Source organism: Corapipo altera, unplaced genomic scaffold (assembly GCF_003945725.1).
Source record: "Corapipo altera isolate COAL_440 unplaced genomic scaffold, ASM394572v1 0, whole genome shotgun sequence".
Classification (NCBI taxonomy): domain Eukaryota; kingdom Metazoa; phylum Chordata; class Aves; order Passeriformes; family Pipridae; genus Corapipo; species Corapipo altera.
The window spans coordinates 59,155,027-59,177,554 of record NW_020884872.1 but is presented as its reverse complement, the minus strand read 5'-3'; the positions used below and the strand labels follow the sequence as shown (position 1 = coordinate 59,177,554).

The window sequence follows — 22,528 nt, the reverse complement described above, 5'->3', positions numbered from 1 at the left end:
TGTGGGCCGCAGGGCCTCCCCTCCAGCCTTCTACACCTACACGCCGCAGCAGACACCAACAGAATTGGCAGCAGCTTCCGATGGTTGTGTATATATGATTTTTCAGCAGCAGCGAACAAGATGAATGGTGATTGACCCTCCAGGGGACACTGCTCTGGCACCCAATCACCTCTGGGCCCCTCGGCTCTCAGGGGGCCAATCTCAACCCATGACACAAATATAGATAAAAACTGAGATAGAATCACAATCATTCCCTGTACAGATTTAATGAATATTGTTTCTCAGTATGTGGCTTATATGTTTGTCTGTTTATCAAATACAAATTGTTTTTTTATTATTTTCTTTCTGGTTTGTTTTGTTGTGTTTTTTTTTTAATCAGGTTTGAGGGCTGGTCTAGCTGCTTCCATTGCAGGAAGTTCAATTATTAGCAAAATGTTGCTAGCAAACATCGATCCATTTGGTGCTACGCCGTTTATTGACCCGGATCCAGACTCCCTGTAAGAAATATTTTTGTTTCCAAATGTACTGTTTTACTTTACTTTGCTTTTCTTAAGGGCTTTTTTTTTACATATTTACAGTCTTTTTTTTTTCAATTATGTAGTTCTTGTTTGCTATCATTTGGCAGTAGACCTCAATGTCTGAAAACAAGTTGGATTGTGCCATTTAGTTATGAGTAGTGCAAAATTGTTTTGCAGCAGCAGAAATAATAGGAGACATTTGCTCACTTATCCCTTGCTCACTGGGAGGAGGAGGACAGTAGTCTTTCAGAGCTGGGTTTTTCTGCCCAAACCGCCGGTCTGAACGCAAGCTCAGCCGCCAGCAAGATGTTGAAGCAGGTCTGGGCACTTCGTAGTGGAGAAAGAAGAGTGATGCCCTAAGGACTGGAGCAGTGAGGTGGAAATTTTGTGTCCTAAGCTGTCTCTGCTTCTCAGAAGTGGGTGTAGCATTGGCAGAGACTTTTGGGTGGTATCTGGGTTTTGGGCTGTGGTTCCCTTAAAATAAAGCCTTGCAATGCCAGTAGCATCAGCCAAACATCTAGCACCAGCAAGCCTAACCACAACCTGGGTGCTCAGCATGGTGTGCTGTTGCTGTCTCAGAGCTGGGCCTGGGGAAGCTCTCTCATGGTATTGCACTGTTGTATTGGGTATAGTTGAGATAGTGCTGGATGGGGGCGTGGTACAGTTTTTCCTTTGCCCTAAGGGAAGTAACTTGAAGTTGCGAAGGAGCTGTCATACAACCTGTCTCTTCAACTACCGGTGGGTTTCCTCAGGGAGATTCAGAGGAAAGATCTCTTAAAATCTCTTAGTTGATACTGTGTTCTGAGACCAACAACAGTCTTGGTCATAGATGGCTGTGTGTCCAGGTTCTGTGCTAATGTACACCTAATTATCTCTTTTCCTTTAACAGGGAGGGATATTCAGAAAAATGTGTCATGAACAACTACTTTGGAATTGGGTTAGATGCAAAAATTTCACTAGAATTTAATAACAAGCGAGAAGAGCACCCTGAAAAGTGCAGGTAAAATAATTGTCAGTAACAGAACCAAGATGTTTCCATTCTTTTCTTTTCCTTATCTCTTTATATGAATTTCTTAAATTTTTCTCTTCCTACAAATACAAGGCACAATAATGTGTATATTTCAATATGTGAGTCTTGTTTTGCCTGCTTTCAGAAGTCGGACGAAAAACATGATGTGGTATGGAGTTCTTGGCACAAAAGAGCTACTGCAGAGAACTTACAAGAACTTAGAACAAAAAGTTCAACTTGAGGTAAATTTTATTTATGGACAGAATAAGTATTTTTACTTCCACTGTGTGCAGTGAAGAATTTGGGCTTCTTTTTGAAACCTTTTAGAGTTCTTGTATCAACTCAAGCTGACCTCAAAGGCACAGTATAAAGATGTGCTATGTAAAAGTTTGTTCTCCCAGCGGAGTTTTTGAGTAAAATGTCAGTACTTAAAGGTCACAAAATACCCAGTATAACGTTTCTCATAATTACCAGGTTACAAAAAAATAATAAATTGCTTGGGTAGGATATATTTCTTAATGTTCATTGCTTCAAAAGGAAGACCAGGTTTTAAGGGCAACAACAGAAATGACCATAAAATAAACAGAAGGAAAGAGACAAGGAGTCTTAATTCTTCAGGTTCATTTTAATATATCTGAAATTTCGATTACACATATAGGGAGAACACACAAATATTAAAAAATTGCTGACAAAAGAGAGGAGATTCTGAATTGCATCACAAGAAAGACAATACACCAGTAGAGACTTTACTTAGTAGTCACTCAAAAGAAGCAAGATATTATCATAGCAAAAACAAATCCCGTGTCTGAACATAGCTAGCTATTTTTTGTCTTTTAAGCTCTAACATCAAATCTAAGTCTTCCTCATGGTACTCGGAACTTAAAGGAGATATAAATGATTACAAAATGCAGAAAAAGACAACAGGATGGTTACTGTTATTTTCACCCAAAGAGCATCTAAGCTGGATTTTGACAATGAACATATAAAATTTCTCTTTTTATTTCATGCTAAGTATTTCGTAGGGAGGTTCATGATATTTATATGAGGGTAAATTTTAAAGTTGAAAGAGTAATTTTAGGTTACTGGAACTCTTTCTCACTCCTCTGGGATTTAGAGGATTTTGTCCAGTAGCAGCAGATTGCTGTTAGCTAAGGATTGAGTAATTATCAAGGAATTATGAAGTCATTAGCAAATATAATAACAGGAAAGAATGTTATGTATGCTGCAGATAGAATTTTAATTTAAGGATTTTTTGAATCTGATTCAAATAAGATTTGATAATATATTCGCTGCTGACTTTTCCATAATTATTTTTTAATATTTCTGGAATTAAGCCAGCAAGTAGAAATTTCATATTTATTGTTGTCTTACAAAATATCAGCCTTATTCAGGAACTGGAGGCAGACCTCCACTATAACACAAATGGCTGTGCAGCATCTATTAATATCACACTGTATTTTAGATACTGTCACATCTTGATGAAAAGGTTAAATTCTGTCTTGTTACTGAGATTAAATCATAAAAAGAGCACTAAACACATTCTGGAAATAATTTTGCATATCATTCTCCTCCTGATAAAGATTTTGTCCTTACTTCCTGAGATTTTCTATTTCATTTGTATAATTTAAAAATCTTTTTGTGGGACTGGCAGTGTGCAGTAATATAACAATCTTCCTTAAAGGCAACTTGACCTCCAACTTCATGGTCCACAAAGTGACACCTGAGTCCAGCATTTACAGCCTTTTATTTCTAACTTGCTTCAAATCCATGCCTGTGGCACTTTACTTTTGAGTCCTGGTGGAATGGTTCGAGATCATTGTGCTCACCTCTGCAGGCAGTTGTACTGCTCTAAGTCAAGAGTGATTTCTCTCTGATGTCTGTAAATTTACTCTTGGCTGAAAATAATGTGAGATTGACCTATGTCATCCCATGATGAGTAGGACTTGGAGTTGCTTATGGGTTTTGGGAGATAAAGCCGTAAGAAACAACTGAACAGTTGGATATAGGAGCGACCTCTTACCTGCAAAATCAACAACTCCCAGCCACAGCCAGGGTAACAACTGCAGGGTCATTCCTAGATTTGTCTTTGCGCTTTTGGGAGGAGGGTGAAGTTATTTTTACAAGTCAACAATACATGCTAACACTGACAACTAACCACATTTGTGGCTATTCCTGAAATATTCTTGGATATTTTTGACACACACAAACACCACCCTGAGCTTAATGGATTTACCTAAATAACAAGTCTGTTGCAATTTTGGGAATGCTGATATAGGATGCAAGACTAGTTACCGAATGGGTAAATGAATCTTCTTGTAATGTTCATGACGATCTTACTGTGTGAACTCAGGGAAATTAGTTTTTTCACTGCAAAAAGATTTTTAATCCTTGGTAAGCAGACCATGGTCAAAGTGCATGAGGAATTTCATAAGAAGGAATGTGAAAATGGTTCTTTGAAGAGTCATGGAACACCTCTGCTGTAGATACTACAGCATGTAGATCTACATGATTTTCAACTCTGCAAAAATCAATGCTAAGACTAGGGAGAAGAGGTTTGTATTAGAGGTGCTTCACTGCCTGGAGGGAATAGTCTTGTGTCAGACCTATTAATGACTCTGTCCTCCCCTACCAGCTCTCTTGAAGCTTCGTGTGTTAAAAATGGCTGATTACTTTTATCATATTATTTATAAACTGAATGAGCTTTTATCCATTACAGTGTGATGGACAGTACATCCCTCTTCCAAGCCTGCAGGGCATAGCTGTGCTAAACATTCCCAGCTATGCTGGTGGAACTAATTTCTGGGGTGGAACCAAAGAAGATGATGTAAGTAACAGTAAAGAGAAGTAACCTTCTGGGCAAAACCAGCAATAAATATCAATAGTAGTAACATATAGTTTGGATAACAACTCTTATTTGGGGAGGCTGTTTCAGTTTAAACTTGTCTTGTTGATTTTTTTTTAATTGAAAATATATCCCACGATTTTTCACTGTCCATTCCAGCAAAATGTTCATAATGATTTTAGGATTTTTTTAATGGCTCTATGAGTATTTTTAGAAACTGATTTTATAGACAGAGTCACAGCTAATTTCTCTCTATATTGTTTTACAGACTCCTGTAAATAAGGTTTCTTAAAGCACAGATTCCTCTGTTTGCTATATTCTAACAATAAGCAAGGTAGACAGGATAATCACTCACAGTTTATATCTGAATTTTCCTCCTGTTCTTTAAACAGCTTTGCTCTAAAGGATGGTGATTCAGAAAATGGGGACTGATGCATTCACTGACTGATAATTTAGTGGGGGTAGTAAATTGTTTTCTAAATTTATTTTCAATGACCTTCTAAAATATTTTAAGGTACCTTTTTTCCCTTCTTCCTCTCATCTCCTAAGAAACATTACATTACATGGATACATGTCTTACAATTTGGAGCAGTGTCACTGCTGCTTATCGACTTCACGTACAGTGCAACAACTGTAATTACTAGCAGATTATCCTACTTCTGCGTGTCCTGAATTAGAGTATGTGAGGTCTGAATCACCTAAAACTGTAGTTGCAAACTGGCTTGTGATTTTAATGTAGACAGTCCAGGATTTTTTTGCCACAATATTTGGGGTTTCTTGTGAGATGTTATCCTTTCCTTTTTTCTGTGCATATATATATTAAAAATATGTATATATAGTTTTATGTAATAATATACACAATTATATTTTTATAATACATATGAACATCTATTATATATTATTGCATTTTATATATTATCTAATACATATATATTTGCATACTTGTATATATTCTTTATATATGTATATATATATACACACATGTATAAAAGTAAAAAAAAGAAATATAAACATGTTTCAGTCTCCTTTTCTTATTTTTGGTATATATTAGAGGATGGCAGTTCTGTTTATATTTGGTGATGGATATCTCAAGTTTTTATATACTCCATGTTCCTATTCATAACTTGAAAGCTTCTCTAACACCTGCTCAACCCCTGTTCAGGAGTTTATTTTTCTCCCCAGACTTTCTCAATGAGAGAGAACTCTCCTAGCTTTCATACTGGTATACAGCAAATGTGTGTGTCCTGAAGCAGTTTTACTGATATTATTAGTCTTTTGGTGACCGGATGTGCCAGCTCAGTGACATTTTTGTTCTGGACAGAGTTAGGAGCATAATTCACTGCTTTAGTGCAATCTTGAATAATTGATCCTCAAGAGGTGGTCGTGATGGTGGTCTGAAGTGCTGCTGTTTCTGCTTAACTGGACAAATGAAAGATGTTGCCTTTACAGCTGTGACTATTGCTGAAACATCAGCAGTGAGCCAAGCAGGGCAGCTGCACCCTGACTGACTTGAGCAGGGCTTGTTAACGCATGTTTTTTGTGTCCAGAAGACTGATTGGAAAATGACCTGCAACAGGAAAAGAGTCAATGTTGATCCATAGTCATTGGGTTGCCTTTTAAAAAAAATAAAAAAAAAAAAAAAAAAAGAGTGGTTTTCAGTAGAGATATTACTGATGGAGAGACACAGCAGAAGACTGGGTTGTGGTTTTTTTTAATCATTTTGCTAAAATGGAAACACAAAATAAATGAAATTTTACAAATACTTTTTCTTAAACCATGCAAGAACTAGCCCTGTAGGTGTCAGTTGCTGGATCAAGAATTCTTCACACTTTTTGCCTTGGAATAACAGAATCACCATCTTTGCTCTTGTCAAGATGTTCACATACTCATGTGAAAAATTCCATGGAAACATGCCCTCCTCAGCCTCCTGACCAAAGCCACTGCTCACTGCATTGGGATAAAGGCTCCCACTGGCTCAGTGCGCAGCAGGGACCAAACTGCCTTACCTTATTCCCCATCCTCCCCCTCTCTGAGCTATTGCTGCAGACACTATTTGGATTACACAGTCCTGGATGTTATTCTTCACCTCCAGAAAATCTTCTGTCTGGAGGCAGGACCTGACTAGTTGTGCCTTTGAGCTTTAAGGGATTTTCCCCAGTCTGGTCTCAGGTGTCTCTGATGCAGCTTACTCTCCCCCAATATGCCAACTGAGATAGGCCAAGTACTGCTCAGAGAGGTCATCTCTCTACTCACTAAACTCTTACTGGAGTGATTTCTCCTGCTGATTTTTCTCCCTCATTTCTCCCTATTGCATATCAAGATAAAATGGCCAAGCTTCAAGTGATTTTAGTGTGGTATCACCTGCCAGACCCAGCTGAACTCCAGACTAAGACTTGTCCTGTGGCTGAATTCCCCAACAGGACACCAGGTGGCAAGACTTCCTCTGCTTTGTGTGAGCCTGTGGAAATTCAGCACGTTGGCTAGATAGGAGGATATTTGTTCCATACAGAAACAGTTTTTGTATTTATAGTGGATAATTACATACGGCAAAAAAAAGATCCTCTTCAGTGTCAAAGCTGTGTTAAACAAAGCAGAGTGTGGACTCAGATGTTAGTTTCCAGAAAATTCAGAATATAAACAGATAAGCACTTCTGAGAGGAATAAGACATCATTGCTTCTCTTACCTTCAAGAACCTTTTAGATATTAAGTACATTAAACAAGCAGAGATTTGAATTGGCCTTTCATCTTGCCTTGAAAAACATTTCTTAATCTGCATGCTGAAACATGTCATCCTCCCTATATGAGGATATGCCTTGTCATTCAGATATTTGAAATGCTATTAGCATTGCTATTTTACAGTAATATTTGGCTATTGTCTATGGTATCTTACTCCTATGACTTTAGAGACATTGTAGTTATTCTGCAGTAAATAAGATAGAGCATTTCAATGTTGAAAATGAATCTGTAAATGAATCTGTGTTTCACTGAACATGCAATCTAAGCACTGGATTTACCATCAAAATTTTTTTGCAGATATTTGGGGCTCCATCGTTTGATGATAAAATCTTAGAAGTTGTTGCAGTATTTGGCAGCATGCAGATGGCAGTCTCAAGAGTCATCAAACTGCAGCACCATAGGATCGCTCAGGTCTGTTTCTCATGTGCAAGCCCACAACGTGGTTAGCAGCAGTTTGGGATGCTGGCAAGTAGTGGTAGTTTGGATGACCACCACGCTGTACGTTAATAAAGCGCTGACATTGTTTTGTTTTCAATGGGTAACAAAGTGTCTTCAGTGATGAATGAAGTATAAAAGTTCTTCATTCTTGAGACAGTCCTGGACGAAAACCACAGCTCCTAGTAATCAACAGATTTCAGGTGACCTGTCAGTTTCATTAGTATTCATTGCTCTGTAAAATAACATGTCTGTTCTTTTCCAGTGCCGGTCAGTAAAGATCACCATACTTGGTGATGAAGGGGTTCCAGTGCAAGTCGATGGAGAGGCATGGATCCAGCCCCCAGGAGTTATTAAGATCATACATAAAAACAGAGCTCAAATGCTAACACGAGACAGAGTATGTTGCAGAAAGAGATACCACTGCTAACATTGGTTTCTGTGCTAACTTGATTCAGTTAACAAAACAGTGCTTACAAAAATATTTTATAACTATTTTTATAACTCATACAATTACTTACAGTTATATTATTTCTCTAATAAGATGAATAGAGAATTATTCTTTTGTATAAGTGGCAAAGCTTTGTTAACTTTTATTGGTTTTATTAGTGCTATTCCTGTATTCTTATTCCTACATAGTAAGAATGGTCAAAATTCCTTGCTTCCTTCCTTCCTTCCTTCCTTCCTGCCTGCCTGCCTGCCTTCCTTACTTCCTTGCTGCCTTCCTTCCTTCCTGCCTTCTTGCCTGCCTTCCTCCCTCCCTCCCTGGAAGTTTTAGCACAGTTGCATAAATACAAAAGTTCTATAATGTCCATTCTCCAGAATACCTTTTTGCACATTTCTTTCCTGTCTCTCTCTGTCCTACTAATCCTCCCTCTGTCCTGTGATCCAGTCTCAGATAGAAGAGACACAACCAGAACGTAGTCACAAAGCCACTGGAGAGTTCACTCTTGTCTAGGATTATTGTGTGAAGGGTGTAACTGCCCCTCAGTTCTCCATCCACTAACTAGATCTTGAATTTAGGGTGGAGTTAACGGAATTTGAACTCTAAATTTGTTTTCCCCACTGTTTTTAATGTTTGAATCCAGTATTCATTTCAGATTTCAGTCTAGCTATCTGCACAAAATGTGCTTGCATTGGAGAATCACAGAATCCTAGAATCATTTAGGTTGGAAAAGACCTCTAAGATCATTGAGTCCAACCATTATCACTGTGTTTTTATTGTTTTGGATTACACATTTTGAGGATAACAGGGAGGAGATAGAAAAGAGCTTTCAGAAGTGACTTATTTTCTATACTAAGTTTTAAAAAATTAAATGTAAAATTGTTATTTATACAGGTTGCATTATTTATATAAAATTAAATAAAACAGTTGTTTATTGTTAAATTAATTTAAACTAAAATATTATATAATATAAATTCATATAAAATGTAAAATAAAATGTTTTAATGAGTAAGAATACTCCAAGTGCTGTGAACTGAATGTATAATTCATTTTGATTAGGCCTTTGAAAACACCCTGAAGTCTTGGGAAGACAAACAGAAGTATGATTCCTGTAAACCTGTCATTCGATCTCCCTTGTACCCTCAGCAAGCTGTTGAGTTGGCTACAGATGAAGAAGTTGCACAGATCCAGCTGTGCTCACAAGCTGCAGAAGAACTTATTACCAGGTACAGTAAATTAATAAGTTAATACACAGACTTTAAAGTATATTTTTCCTAGGTTTTTATGAATGTTTCCTTGCCACTATATCAGTTATTTTATTCCAATTTTAAAATTTTATTTTATTTTTAAGGCTCAACTTCTTTATGTATTCTTTTCTTAGGAATTTCTTTAATTTTATTTGTGTGTGTTTGTGTTGGGCTTTTTTCATGTGAAAACCAACTTTCTGAAGTAGCACTGGAAATGGAAAACTGGAAAGCTTCTTTACAGAGATTGAACCCTCTCATTTTATGCAAAAGCAAAAATATATTTATTAAAAAAAACCTTTAGAAGTCAACTTTAGAAGTCAGCAGGATGAACACTTCAGTCATTTATCTGGGTTGAGATGATAGTGAACTGATGGTATAAAACTGATCCCACAGCCTTGCTTATTTTCAGGAGGTACTTTCGTCCTGAGATGCAAGCAGTTTAATAAAGAAGACACTTCCATTTTCAAAGAAAAATTTAAAAAAAACCCTAATTTTTTTAAAGAAAATATTTTTTTTTTTAAGATTAGAACAGTTTGTAAAGCTGGTATTCAGTTCATCATCATAACAAATTATCATCAAAATCACTGATAAGAAAGGAATTGAAAAACTACTACATACTCTTTTTATCTCACACTGTAGTGATAACTTAAGTAGACATAGAAGAATAATTTAGTGTATCAATTACCCAAAGTGAATTTAGCTGAGACAGCTTAAAAACTTTACTGTTCTAGATATGGTCCAGAGGTTGTAATTACAGCTGGACCTCCCATAATCTCAAATGATTGCAACCAATTTTCATGTCAAACCTGAAGGATATTCCTTGTGAAATAGGTGTAACGCTTTTTAAGATAATTTCAAGTAAGTTATTTTAATGTTCTAGAGTTTTCCTCTATAGTTATTTGAATTAATAGGCCCAATCTTTTTGGTACCTTTTTTGCATAGCACTAGTATTCTAAGACATATAAATGTGGCTCAGTATTTTGTAGCAGCATAAATAATCCATGTGATGGATATTTTTTATATGAGGTGCTGTATTGCTTGAAGAGATACTTGCATTTCAACTTTTGTTATAAAGGACTATATTTATTTAAAAATGTTTTGTGAAAGATATATTTTTGTATTTTCTCATCTGATAATGTTCTGTACTTAAGAATTACTCTTTAAAGAAACAAAGAAATATTCTCCTTTTTTAATACTTTTGTAGGATCTGTGAAGCAGCAAAAATACATGGCCTCTTGGAGCAGGAGCTTGCTCATGCTGTTAATGCATGTTCACATGCATTAAATAAAGCCAACCCAAGGTTTCCTGAGGTAAAGGAACAGCAGAGATTTATGTATAAGTAAATAAGCTATAATATAATATCTGGGTACACAAGCTTGTGGCACAGTGTCTATATTGTACTCCCTGTGCCCATATTAAAGCAAGTTGGATGAGAAGGCAGAAGATGAAGTTTCTCTGTTCATCAGTGTCCACCCCAGCTGATACTCTTAGGTGAACATTGGACATTGGAAAGGGACATTAATGACACTTAAAATGCAGACCTTCTGGGGAAGTGAATAGTCGAATGAGAGATAAGGAGGTTGGATTAGGGGCATAGTAAGAGTATGACTGTTGCCTTTTGGAAGCAGTCAGGAATTCGCTTCGTTGGCAGTGGTGGTCCACAGCCAAGGGTGCTCCTCCAGAAGTGATGCAGCAGTGCTTATTTAATCAAGTGAGGTGGTGCAAACAGCAAAAGCAATTGGCAAAGTAAGCTCACTTCTGCCTGCAGATGACTGTGAAGGCACGTCCCTAAACAGAGAGTGGAGGCATGACAAAGGTTGAACTAGTTCTATTACTACATAAAGGTCAATTTCTGTGGATGCTTTCAGAGAAATTTGCATGCTTAATTGCTATTCAAGTGCTATGCAGAGAATGCAAAGGGGCTGTAGGGAAATGCGTTTCCTCTTTCCTCTCTTCCCACTAGACAATCTAGGTCTTTTCAGGAATTGGACCCAGAAAAGATAATTGGGTAGAAACTATCTATATCTAAACTAAATTTACACATGATAAATATATCAGTTGCCCTTTGCTTCTTAAAGTATGGCTTGTAGCTTACTTCTGCTAAGGATAAGGTGAAAAATTGAGATCAACAGTTGTTGTTAAATGAGACCCACAACTTCTCGGCTGGCCTTTGTCATACGTAAAACTCATGGATTTGTCTCACAGATGGCTGGTCATTTGATGATATTCAGGATTGTGTTAAGGTCATACTAAATAAAATTGAACAAAAGACAGTAAATAAATACTATATTTTTGGTTTCTATTCTCAGTACTGAAAAATTTGTCAGTTTAGAGCTAAATTGATGTATTACTCCTAGGAGAAGGCACTTAAGATCTGTTCTGTAAGCCCAAAGTACTTAGTCTGACTTGCATCACTTCAGATATTGTTTATACTTCTTATTCTCCAGAGCCTTACCAGAAACACTGCCATGGAGATAGCTGTCAATGTGAAGGCCTTACATAATGAAACGGAATCTCTGCTGGTAGGAAGAGTTCCTTTGGTAAGATCACAAGACACTTGGTTTTATTCTTTCCTTCAGATTATCTATGATTTTTTTCTTTGCTGATTTTTTAAAATCGGTGCAGAATTTATGATGTGCTGCAAGAAGCTCTGTAAAATACATATAGAGGATATTACACTGCATTTGTGGTTGGATTAGAATGGATTAAGAATTCTTGTCCAAGACTGGCATCCATCTTGCCTCATGTCAGGTAGCTAGGTCATTGCTTGTACTCTTCTTTTTAATAGTCAGTGGAGAGAAGTAAGTGTCCCTGTTGAGGCTGTCACACTCAGCTGTCTTGGAGGGTTATCTTAGAAAAAGATAAATCATCTCCTGGAGATAAAGCATTTAAGAGAACTTCTAGAGTGTACTATTATGTGACCATCTTCAGAGTTTAAGGAGAACCTGGGGTGAGAGCTGTTTAGACTAGTGCATTCAGCTTCCGCAGATCTAGTCTGGGCAAGTAAATATTACCCTTGTTCTAATACCTGTCAGGAGTTATTTTATAATCTTTAACTGGTAATAATTAGAAAGTTTCTTTATGTGACATTGTGAAGAGAATAAAGATGTCAGGTTTTCTTTACATTAAGAACATACTCGTAAGAAACAGTTACATTTTCTTAGGTTCAAAAGCAGATTTATTACTAACTTACTGTTTAAGTGTTGTAATTAAAAATGGATATTAATAGGAATATTTTCATTTATCTGAGTTAGGGTATGGAATTACTGATGCAGGTTCACATACCTTTTTACACAAGTGGTAAATGGTATGAGTCTATTTTAGAGTAACCAAAAGTGAATATAGTCTAAAGGTCATATGGTTTAAGTTCTAGAAATAGTCAAAAGTTAGATTCATATGTTTTATTTCAGAATGTTTTCAAAGGAAAAGTTATTCATTAGATGTTTTGGTCCAAGAAACGGGAAAAATATCTCGCTGTTTTTTTCAAATTGCTGTTACTAATCCCCCATATTTCAGATTTAAAGGGGAATTAAAAGAAAGAACTTTTTTAAAATTTTAAAATAGTTTAGGAAAAGGAATTAGGAGAAAACATTTAAGTTGGAGATGTCATACTAGGACTGGTGAAATTTATCAAGGCAGACTGGAAATAATGTTATGGAAACCTTCCCCTTGAAACATTACCTTTTCTGCAGCCAGTTGTGATCTCATTGTGTTGTTGAACCGGTCCCTTGTTCAGGCTCCAAAGTTTAATTTGATTCATTTTTCCATTTCTGAATTTTTACATGTTGTACTTCTCATTCTGGTCTGTGCAAATGTCTTCATGAGTCTACATCAAGCCCATTGTTTAATAAAAACACTGCTTGGAAGATACTGAGATACTATTCCAGACATGTCCATTACACTCATTTGACATCATACTTGTTTAGAATAGTTTTTCACAACCACAGTAACAAGGGACCCTGGTTAACCTTATTGCCATGTATTTTATAAATGCTGAAGTTGCATGTATACTGGTCCCTCATTCTATTAAAATGATGAAGTGTAAGGTGTTCCTTGATGCATCAGCTGCTCCCTTCATAACCTGTTCTCCAAATTATTTTTCTCCTCTCACAAAGGCAGACATTCTTTCTCTGATATCCTCCTCCTTTTTTTTTTTTTTGCCTCTTCAGTTCTCTCTCACCCCTCTTTTCTGTGATCAAAGCTCCTGATAGCAGTAAACTGATGTCTTTATTGCATATACTACTTGATGTCATGATTTAACCCCAGCCAGCAACTAAACTAGAGCACTTAGTAAGCTGCTTCTTAGGATCACAGAATGGTTTGGATTGGAAAGGACTTTAAAGATCATTCAGTTGTAACTCCCTTGCCGTGGGAAGGGATGCCTTCTACGAGACCAAGCTGCTCAAGATAGGACAATAAAGCTGATTTGTGGAATCTCCCAGAGGGTTATAGCTGGAATAAAGTTTGGAAAAAATTAAAAATACCGTGTTTTGTCTAGATGCTTTCCAAAGACACTGTTTCCATTTTTGATTTTTAAAAAGCATTTCCAGTCTGCAGCAGAGCACAGTTTTCAAATGCATTAGGAGAAAATTAATTCCATTAGGAATTTTTAATTTCAACTGAAAGAAATTATCTAAGCTCACTTGAAATAAAATATTTTCATATTAAAAAATTAAATTGGGAAGGAATTGAAAAAACTCTTTATTTTCATTGTTTCATTCATAGTGTTAATTTTTGTCTTGGAAAGAAGAAGGTTTTCCAAGATGTTGTAGGAGGAGAATACAGACTAAATTGCTGATTCTTCCCATACCAGAATTGCACTATTATTTTGAGTTTATTTCAGGAGAACCATCACATGAGTGGGTTTTTTTGTCCCCAAGCAGTTGAGAATCAAGCAATTAGATAAGTGTTTGTTGAGAAAGACAGAATTCTTTGCTTCATTCATTTATAGAAAATAGATGAATTGAATAATTTCTCAAAAATGAAAACACAAGAAAAGTTGTAACTTCTTCATAGGCAAATGACTCTTCTACTGTGCTCCAGATTAACTGAACTATTTGCATTAAAAAAAAAGGTAAGACAAAAGAAACATCAAAGTCTGTTTATGGACACTGAATTCTATGAGCTTTAGAAGAGAAAATAACACAATAGCAAAAGGAGCTTATATTTCCGGTACTACTGTACTAGACAGCAAGCTCTCATGAAGGATGTTCTGTCTTTTGAAAACTTTTGCAAACTATTGAAGCAAAGGAAAGAAGTTTGTGTTAGGTCAGATAAATTAATGAGGGCTTGCAATTTATCACCAAACCCCAGCAATGTCAAAATCTTTTTCTGGCAGTATAGATCAGATATTCTCTTAGAACTCCATTTAAAAAATGAATTCACTAGGATGAATGTAATGTATCCTTTCAAAAGGATATTCTGCACTGGTTTGGGACTTCTTTTACTTTAAAGAGAAAAATAAATGTTCAGATTGCTTTATTAGTGATTCCAAGCAACTTCTTCTAGGATTCAATTCTTTACCTCAAAATGGTGTTTCAGCAAAAAACAGCTTTTCCAGGAGTCAGCTCAAAACGGCTTTTCTAGGGGTCAGCTGCCTTCGTTACCTCTTCACTCACAAAACAGCTGCAGAATACTTTTCAGACTGGAGTTTTAAAGAAAACAGGTACCTCCATGGGGTTCTCAAAGTATTGCTAGAGACAAATTGCCATAGGCCAGCAAGTCCCAAGGTTTTTACACTGCCACTGCTTTCTTTTACTCTTTGGCCTTCACTGATGTTCTTGATGTTTTTGTCTCCTGTCAAGGAGTTCTTCCCACCCTCAGCCAGCAGCAGTGTCTATTGGTCCATGTCTCACCTATTTAGAAGGGATAGTGCAAGTAACATATCAGTACTGTAAGACCTTTGGGCATGAAGCCTCTTCAGCAAGATCCATTTCCTCTTACTTGACCAAGAGAGAGCAATCTACTATCTGAAAACATTTGCAAAAAATAACTCAGGCTTACTGCCTTCTACTCAGTTTTTTTACACCACTTTCCATACAAAGATTTTCCAGATGCTTGCTCTTCTGTTCAGGTTTTCTCTCTCTTACGCTGGTAGTTTCCTTTTCTAGTGTGTCCTAGGTAGTGGTGTTACCAGATAACTCTTGCTCTATAAAGACTCTGGAATGCAGTGAATGATGACAGTGATTGCGGTCCAAAAATCTCAGCTGTCTCAGTCATCCCTTTGTGCTTGGGACCATGGAAAATGTAGTGTCAAGGTGGTCTGATGCATCTCCCAAGGAAAGTAATTTTGGAAGATTATTTATTATTTGTTTTCACTGTTTGTTTTACACTCACCATGAGGTAGTCATCTATTTGTGCGTGGTAACAACATATCTAGATTTAAATCTTAAATCTCAATGACTCTAAAATTACTGGTTTTCTGACCTGTTTATAAACAGCAGTTAGAAGCTCCCCATGAAGAACTGTTGTCTGATGCTTTGCACAGTGTGGAAATAGAGTTGAGAAAACTTGCTGAGATTCCTTGGCTTTATTATGTTTTTCAACCAAATGATGATGAGGTAAGTTTGATGAGTACTTCCTGATTTTAAGTGAACTTAATTTTCTTTTGACAGGGAAGAATAAGTTAGAATCTTTCATTACCAGAGAAGCAATTTCAGTAGTGATGCTGGATCATTTCTGTCTGCTGTGAACAAGCTTCTAAGCTTAGGGCTTTTTTTTTTGGTGTTTTTTTCCTGTTTGTGAATGTAAAGGTTTTGAATAATTATTTAATAAATGAAACACATATAGAGTTAAATCCTGACATTATTCTTTACAGAAGTAAAATTGGGTTTTAGTTTTTGAGATTAACTATGAATTATTATCACAAGCATGTAATTTAACTGTTGTTTTCTGTTAATTAAAGGTAACCATGTCCATTATTTCATACAGGATCCCCCTCTGGATTATACTAAAAGAAACAACAGAAGTACGGTGTTTCGTATAGTGCCAAAGTTTAAAAAAGAAAAAGTTCAGAAGCATAAGAGCAGCTCTCAGCCTGGTATGTGTTTTGAAATTACAAGAAAAATAGTAGAATTTGTGGAAAACGTGATTTCGTGGGGTTTTCTTGGTAAGAGGCAACATTATGTGTTCTACCTATGAGTAAAGTCAGAGTGAAAAGCAACTGAGCTACTCGGCATCTTCATTAGGATAAAGACTTCTTTCAGTACGTTTAGAAAGCATTCAGTAAGACTCAAATACTTCCAAGTGAACCAAAGAAGTACTGTGAAAATACTTAGGTAGTTTTATCATGCAACAGGACCTGTGTCTTTGCTGGTGGTTCCATTTGATTAACTCATAGCCATACAAGCTGTGGGTAAACATGTTGTTTCCCTGTGAAGCTCCAGTTCAGGTTTTTCAGGTTAGTTCCAGAAGGTGTGCAATAGCTTTTATCACACCGTTTTAATTAGCCAGATATTCTTAAATTTCAGATGGGTTATAAGTTCAGCAAATGACATAGATCAAACAAAAAACCATGATAGTCAATATTGATTTTATAATTAGAAGTTGAACAAACTCCACTCTCCTCTCTTCCCACTCTTATCCATGAACTTACTTCCTTAAGATTATGTCCAGGATCAGATGGTCCTAAAACTGTTTCTATGTCTTTATCTTTTTAATGAATTGGTCATAATCTGCAAAGTCTTGCAGTTGTTGCTCAAACTTTAGTTTTCAGATTAGATTTAAGGTTTCACTTCTTTATAAAGTGATCGGCATTGAATCAAGTTGCAAAATTATAGCAATAAGTAGCATAGCTAATTTTTTAATAAATGTGGTCTTAATAGGACTAATGTGGGCAACTAACCTTAGAGAACAATGTTTTATAGAGAGCTTCTTAATGGCCTTTGTAACACAGTAGCTTAAAGAGTACTTTTATTAATTAAGAATACTAGAATCTGTTAATTAAAACTGGACTTGCTTGCTGCCATTGCTCTATTTGAGGTATGGTTGCTGTTTTAATTTTACATGTTAATTAGTTTTTGAAGGCTTCTCCTCTCCTTGGATGGCTTCTAATAAATTAATGGCATAAAGCAGAACATCATTAGATTTTGCGTCACTGATCCTAAGCTGGTTTAATGTGAATTTGTTGGGACATGATGTTTTAAAAAAAGGCTTTACTGAAGAAACTGGAGTAAAGCTGAAAGCATGGCTGCAAAGCAAAGAACCCCAACTTTGTTTAGATACTTTCTCATGTTAACTGCTAACCTGTAACCTGCATGTAAAAAGGAAACTGTAAGTTTTTGTGGAAATGACACCTCTAACCTTTCCCTTCGCTAGCACGGCAATTCTACTCTGTTTTCCACTCTCTTTGGCCTAACCTTTGCTTGTGATGCATTTGAGCATGTAGAAATTAAGGGGGTTTTGCTCTTAACTTTGGTAGTTCAAAAATGGGGCACAGATGAAGTTGCTGCTTGGCTGGATCTGCTCAGTTTGGGAGAGTACAAAGAAATCTTCATCAGCCATGACATCCGAGGCTCTGAGCTTTTACATCTGGAAAGGCGAGATCTTAAGGTATTTCCTTTGTGCTACTTTTCTGCTATTGACCATTTTCTTTGACAAAACAACACCAACTTTTCTTCTTTCCTTGCACTTGTCATTGCTTGTAGCTTGGCTTACACTGTGCAAATATGCAATAAACTAATACGCGCTGTCCTTGTGCCTCACTTTCTGAAGTGCTGACTTGAATTCACAGCCAAGAATATCTGTGTTATCCGAAATTTCCTTTTTTTTTTTTTGCACTCTATGTAGAATGATAGCATTGCAGTTTATGTCAAAATGCATAGGAGAAGCACCTTTGATATCCTAGTGGCATCAGTGTAATATAATGTTATCTTCAAGAGTTCACTGTTTCCATTAAACGTGATCAGTATGGATCAGTGGAAGGTGGTGATAATAATTTTGAATCTATCTACTGCAAGGGCTGATCTGCTCCAGATGATTTATTGTATCTATCTATATATATATTGGATAGAGCTGGTGTGAGAGAGATACGCAGCTCAATAAATTGCAACATTGGACTTACATGGTGTTGGTGTTTGTGCGTCAAAATAGATTTTCTCATCCCTGACCGACCTCTGCCTGATTTTGTCAATATATATTTAAAAAAGAGCACTTTTTTTTGACTCCAAAATTGTAAAACTTTCTTCTTCTGAGGTCAGATTGGTAAGTTTTGCAGGGAGAAATGTTACCCAGCAGTCTGAGGCTGTTATTTGAGCATGCTGGTCCTTTTCAAGAATGACTTAAGTGCATCCATTATATGTAATAGAAGTTATATCTTTGGGGATTCATTACATTACTTTTTCCAGGAACTCAGTAGTAATGAGTTCTTGGTAATGTGTTTTGCAACTGCTTTTAGCACATAAGAGAGGAAATAGGATATTGTATAAATTGTCAACATTTACATTTAGAGTGCATGTCATTGCTCTAGCCACAGTGGCAGGAGTCTGCACATAGAGACAGTATTTTCATACAAATTTGCTACTTTAGGTAAAGTTTCTTGTATAGCATGAAATCCTGGCTTTATAAGGTAGTGCTTGCATTGTGTGACTGTTACAGTAGAAGGCAGCTGCTGAAGACACCTGTGTTTGAGATAATCTCTTTGGCTGTTGTGTATTATTTTACCCTTTGGTATTAGATTGCCTAAGTGTCTTTCCACAGAAGTTAAATTCCTTTCTTTCAGGATAGTTTCTGACATGCAGGGACAGTTTCAGGACAGTTCCTTGATGCCAAAATTTAGAACAGAAAACTGTCCAAGCACTCCACTACAATGTTCCAGTGATGAATTTTGCAAGTCCTTGTTCTGTATAAGTGATGAACAAACTTAAAACTCATCTGGGAAACTCAGCATCACACCATGCATATGTTTGCATGTCCAGCATATGCTTGCATGTCCAGCATATATTTGCAAGTCCAGCTTGTTGCAATAAATAATGGTGGGTAAGAGCAGTGCTAAACTAGACATGGCTTCTGGCCATGCCTTATTTCTCATAGGTACCAATTTGACTGCTTGCCCAGAAGACTGGCACTTCAACCAAGTAAATATCTGCAGCAGGGTAATCATCGACCTGTCATCCCTGTCACTAGGATACATGCTGATTTGATTCAGGGTAAATAAAACCCCATCCCAAAGGTCTATGCCATGAAATATCTAAAAGCTTCTCTTAGAGGGCCTATAGAGAGCCTACAGAGCCTATTGTCCCCTCTATCTAGTGCTGCCTGGAGACACATAGGATAAGGAGTTGCTCTACACAAGTTGCCAAGGAAATGTCCTTTGCTGACCAGAATCTTGCTCCAGAATGAGCCCCCCATGCGCTCATTAGCAGATGCTGAGAGCTTCTAGATCAGTGCTGTTTAAAAGCTAGGCCAAGTTTTTGGCTAACCATGTCTTTCACTCTATGTAACACCACTGAATTTAAATAGCAGAGTTTAGCACTGTTGGCTACATATGGGGTGTGATCTCTGCAGGGAGCCAATTAAGGCTGCTCAGGCAGCCTGCAGTTTTTTGCCAGTGGCCTGAATTGCTGTCAAGATGTGTAATGTGATACTACGGAAATGAGCAGTACTGCTAGTACTAGCAGTATGTCACAAGCTGCCCTGTGAATCTTTCCTCCCTTTGTCTATCAAAGTGGTGCAGATGAGTCGTCAGTGCTCTTGCAAGCTATAATGTGTCTACAGCCTCTCCTCCACTGCAAGGCTTGTGCTTGCTGACCAGCTGAATGGGATCGCCATTGGCTCACAAGGTCCTAAGTCATGTACAATAGATTTACCTCTATTACCACTCATATGTGCAATAAGAAAAATATGTACCTGATTTAATTGAATCCTTTGGGCCCACCTATCTTTCTGTGGTCAAAAGTAGATATAAAAATCAGTATGGAAAAGGATTTGATGAAACTCTCTGCCTTTGCACTCATTGCTGAAATACATAGATACGATAACTGAAGAATTGGGCACTTCTTACTGTATTTCTGCATAGCTTTTAGATCCTCTTCTCAGTTAGCTCTGTGTGGCAACTGGCAAATAGAGAACACCTCCAAGAGGAAGCAGATACCTCTTTCCACCCAGCTCCTGCAGTACTACCCTTTCTTCACCCTCCTATGCCTGATTTTATGTTAGGGAATCTTAGAATTTTATACCCATATGATTTCCTTTTTTTCTGAGAAATGGCTGGGCAGGGAGTTGTGAATTGTGCTGTAGAAAGTGTAGAAAGACAACTTGGTGTGACCTTTTTTAAAACCTTATTTTACAAGCAAACTCACTGAAAACTAGCCTCTGATTTTTCTGAAATAAATACTTGCATTCTTAGCATTGATAACCATGTTCCTATGCATGCAACTTAGTCATAATCAGAACTGCAACACATTTGGGAGGATGAGAGGATGATGTCTCCTTAGAGCTTCCTTGGAGGAAGGATTTCTATGACATGTTACCTTGATGAGCATTGCCAGTCAAGCTAAAATCTGTGTTGAGGACTGTGGCACTTCCTGCCTGTGTTTCACAGCAGCATGTTTTGGAAAAGTTCTTGCATACAAAAGGTTTTGTAAGATTTATTAGCCTTCATGCATGCCAGATGGCTTTTTACACTGGGAATGCAAGTAGAGTAGATTTGTCATTTGGAAGATGTTGATATTAAGGAGTGTTTATATAAATTGTTTGCTAGTATTACATTGGTGGTACATTTGGCCAAAAGAATGGCCTGGAAGTGGCAGTAATAGTGGAAAGCAGAAAGAGGTGATACTGTAATTTTAAGGCCATAGCTAGGGAAAAAGAAAGGCTATTTTTTTTTCTTCAGACTCTGGCTAGAGTCTTGTCTTCAAAACTGTATGTTACTCAAATTGAATTTATGTTAATTAGATATCAATTAGATATTAACAGGTTATGTAGAGGATGATGAAACCCATGCATACATAAAAATGCAGAGATATCTGGGGATCTTTTTTTCTGAATGATGCATGATATGCTGATGTAGCAGATCTTTTTAGTCTGAGGTGAAACAATTTCTGCAAACTTTCCTGCATGAGCAGTAAACTTGAGAATACTAGATAACATGTAGTGCCAGGAATATATAAATTCTGGTTGCCACCAAATTGAAAACTATTACAAAAGCATAAAAATTCCAAGTTGTTGGTTGGGTTTTTTCCCCCCGGAAGTATAGCAGAATTTATCAAAGGGCTCCCCAGAATTTGTGATGAGGCTCTTGAGACTTGCTGTTCTCATAGGCATTAGAGCACCTTCAACTGGAACAGAAATAAAACCAAAATCTCTTGCCTCTGAAACATAGGCGTTGTTTAGGATGCTTTACGAGGCTGGTGGAAAAAGTGCCTGACTTTTCTGGGAATTTCATGATATGATTCTTTCCTCTGATCTTTGAAGTCCAGCAGCATGTCACTATGTTGCTTATCCAATAGAAGTTCTGCTCATGAAAAAATGTTTGTTCTGAAGAATTTGTAAGTTCTTAACCTTTAACTTGTATGGCTTGTTGTGGTTTGGAAAGTATCTTTATGGGTTTTCCCTACTAATTTCAGTAGTTGTGTGTATTTTTGATTCATTTGAAAATTAAGTTTAACATAAAAAGAAAATATTACACAAATTTGAAATTATAAATCCTCATTGATTTGAGGACTTTTATGAACATATCTTGAACTCTTTAATGCTGACACCTTTATGCTAGAATGCTGTAAAGGGTGATCGTGTATTTATAGTGCTGATAATTTTCAGCTGAAGAAACAACCAAGTTATTTTTCATCTCTAATATAACCAGGATTCAGTCTTGACTCTGTGAAAATTAATCCATCTGTTTAATCTTGGCTGTGCTACCTTTATAGTCAAGTAATTAATTCGTGCCCATCTTACCACCCCATTCTTCCTTTCTTCTAAAATTAATTGCACGCTAATTTTAAGTAATATAAAATACAGATTTTCTGAGTTTCTTGTGGCTGTAAGAAGGTAGATACAGGCTTTGGGTAGAGTATATATAGAAAAATATATGTGGTTTCATTATCCACTCTGTATGAGACTAATGTTTTCAAGCTGCCCAATTATGCTCCTTTCCTTTTCATGTCTTTGAAATGGAAAAATCTTCCTATTAAAATGAAAGGATTTCTATTTCAGAAAAATAGATGGTGAAACTTTTCTAAGTTGTTTTTTTTTAATTTATTTAATCACTATCTATTTATATAAGGTTTATTCTACAAATAACTAGTGTTTGATTCTGCCAATTGGTCAACATCACTGACACAAGGATTTTAAAGACTTTT

At 36.7% G+C, this 22,528-nt stretch overlaps 1 protein-coding gene across 5 annotated transcripts in view; it reads left to right on the top strand.

The window, feature by feature from the left end:
- DGKH (diacylglycerol kinase eta) overlaps positions 1-22,528 on the top strand; it is a 167,092-nt gene that overhangs the window by 132,747 nt on the left and 11,817 nt on the right. For 4 of the 5 annotated variants that reach the window (XM_027649729.1, XM_027649747.1, XM_027649756.1 and 1 more), the window contains 12 exons: positions 380-497; positions 1,408-1,518; positions 1,673-1,769; positions 4,244-4,351; positions 7,404-7,517; positions 7,807-7,941; positions 9,046-9,212; positions 10,438-10,543; positions 11,681-11,773; positions 15,674-15,793; positions 16,164-16,272; positions 17,653-17,783. In XM_027649729.1, the coding sequence (XP_027505530.1) occupies positions 380-497; positions 1,408-1,518; positions 1,673-1,769; positions 4,244-4,351; positions 7,404-7,517; positions 7,807-7,941; positions 9,046-9,212; positions 10,438-10,543; positions 11,681-11,773; positions 15,674-15,793; positions 16,164-16,272; positions 17,653-17,783 (1,409 nt within the window). The remainder of the gene's footprint in view (positions 1-379; positions 498-1,407; positions 1,519-1,672; positions 1,770-4,243; positions 4,352-7,403; positions 7,518-7,806; positions 7,942-9,045; positions 9,213-10,437; positions 10,544-11,680; positions 11,774-15,673; positions 15,794-16,163; positions 16,273-17,652; positions 17,784-22,528) is intronic. The other variant, XM_027649738.1, reaches the window with a different exon arrangement.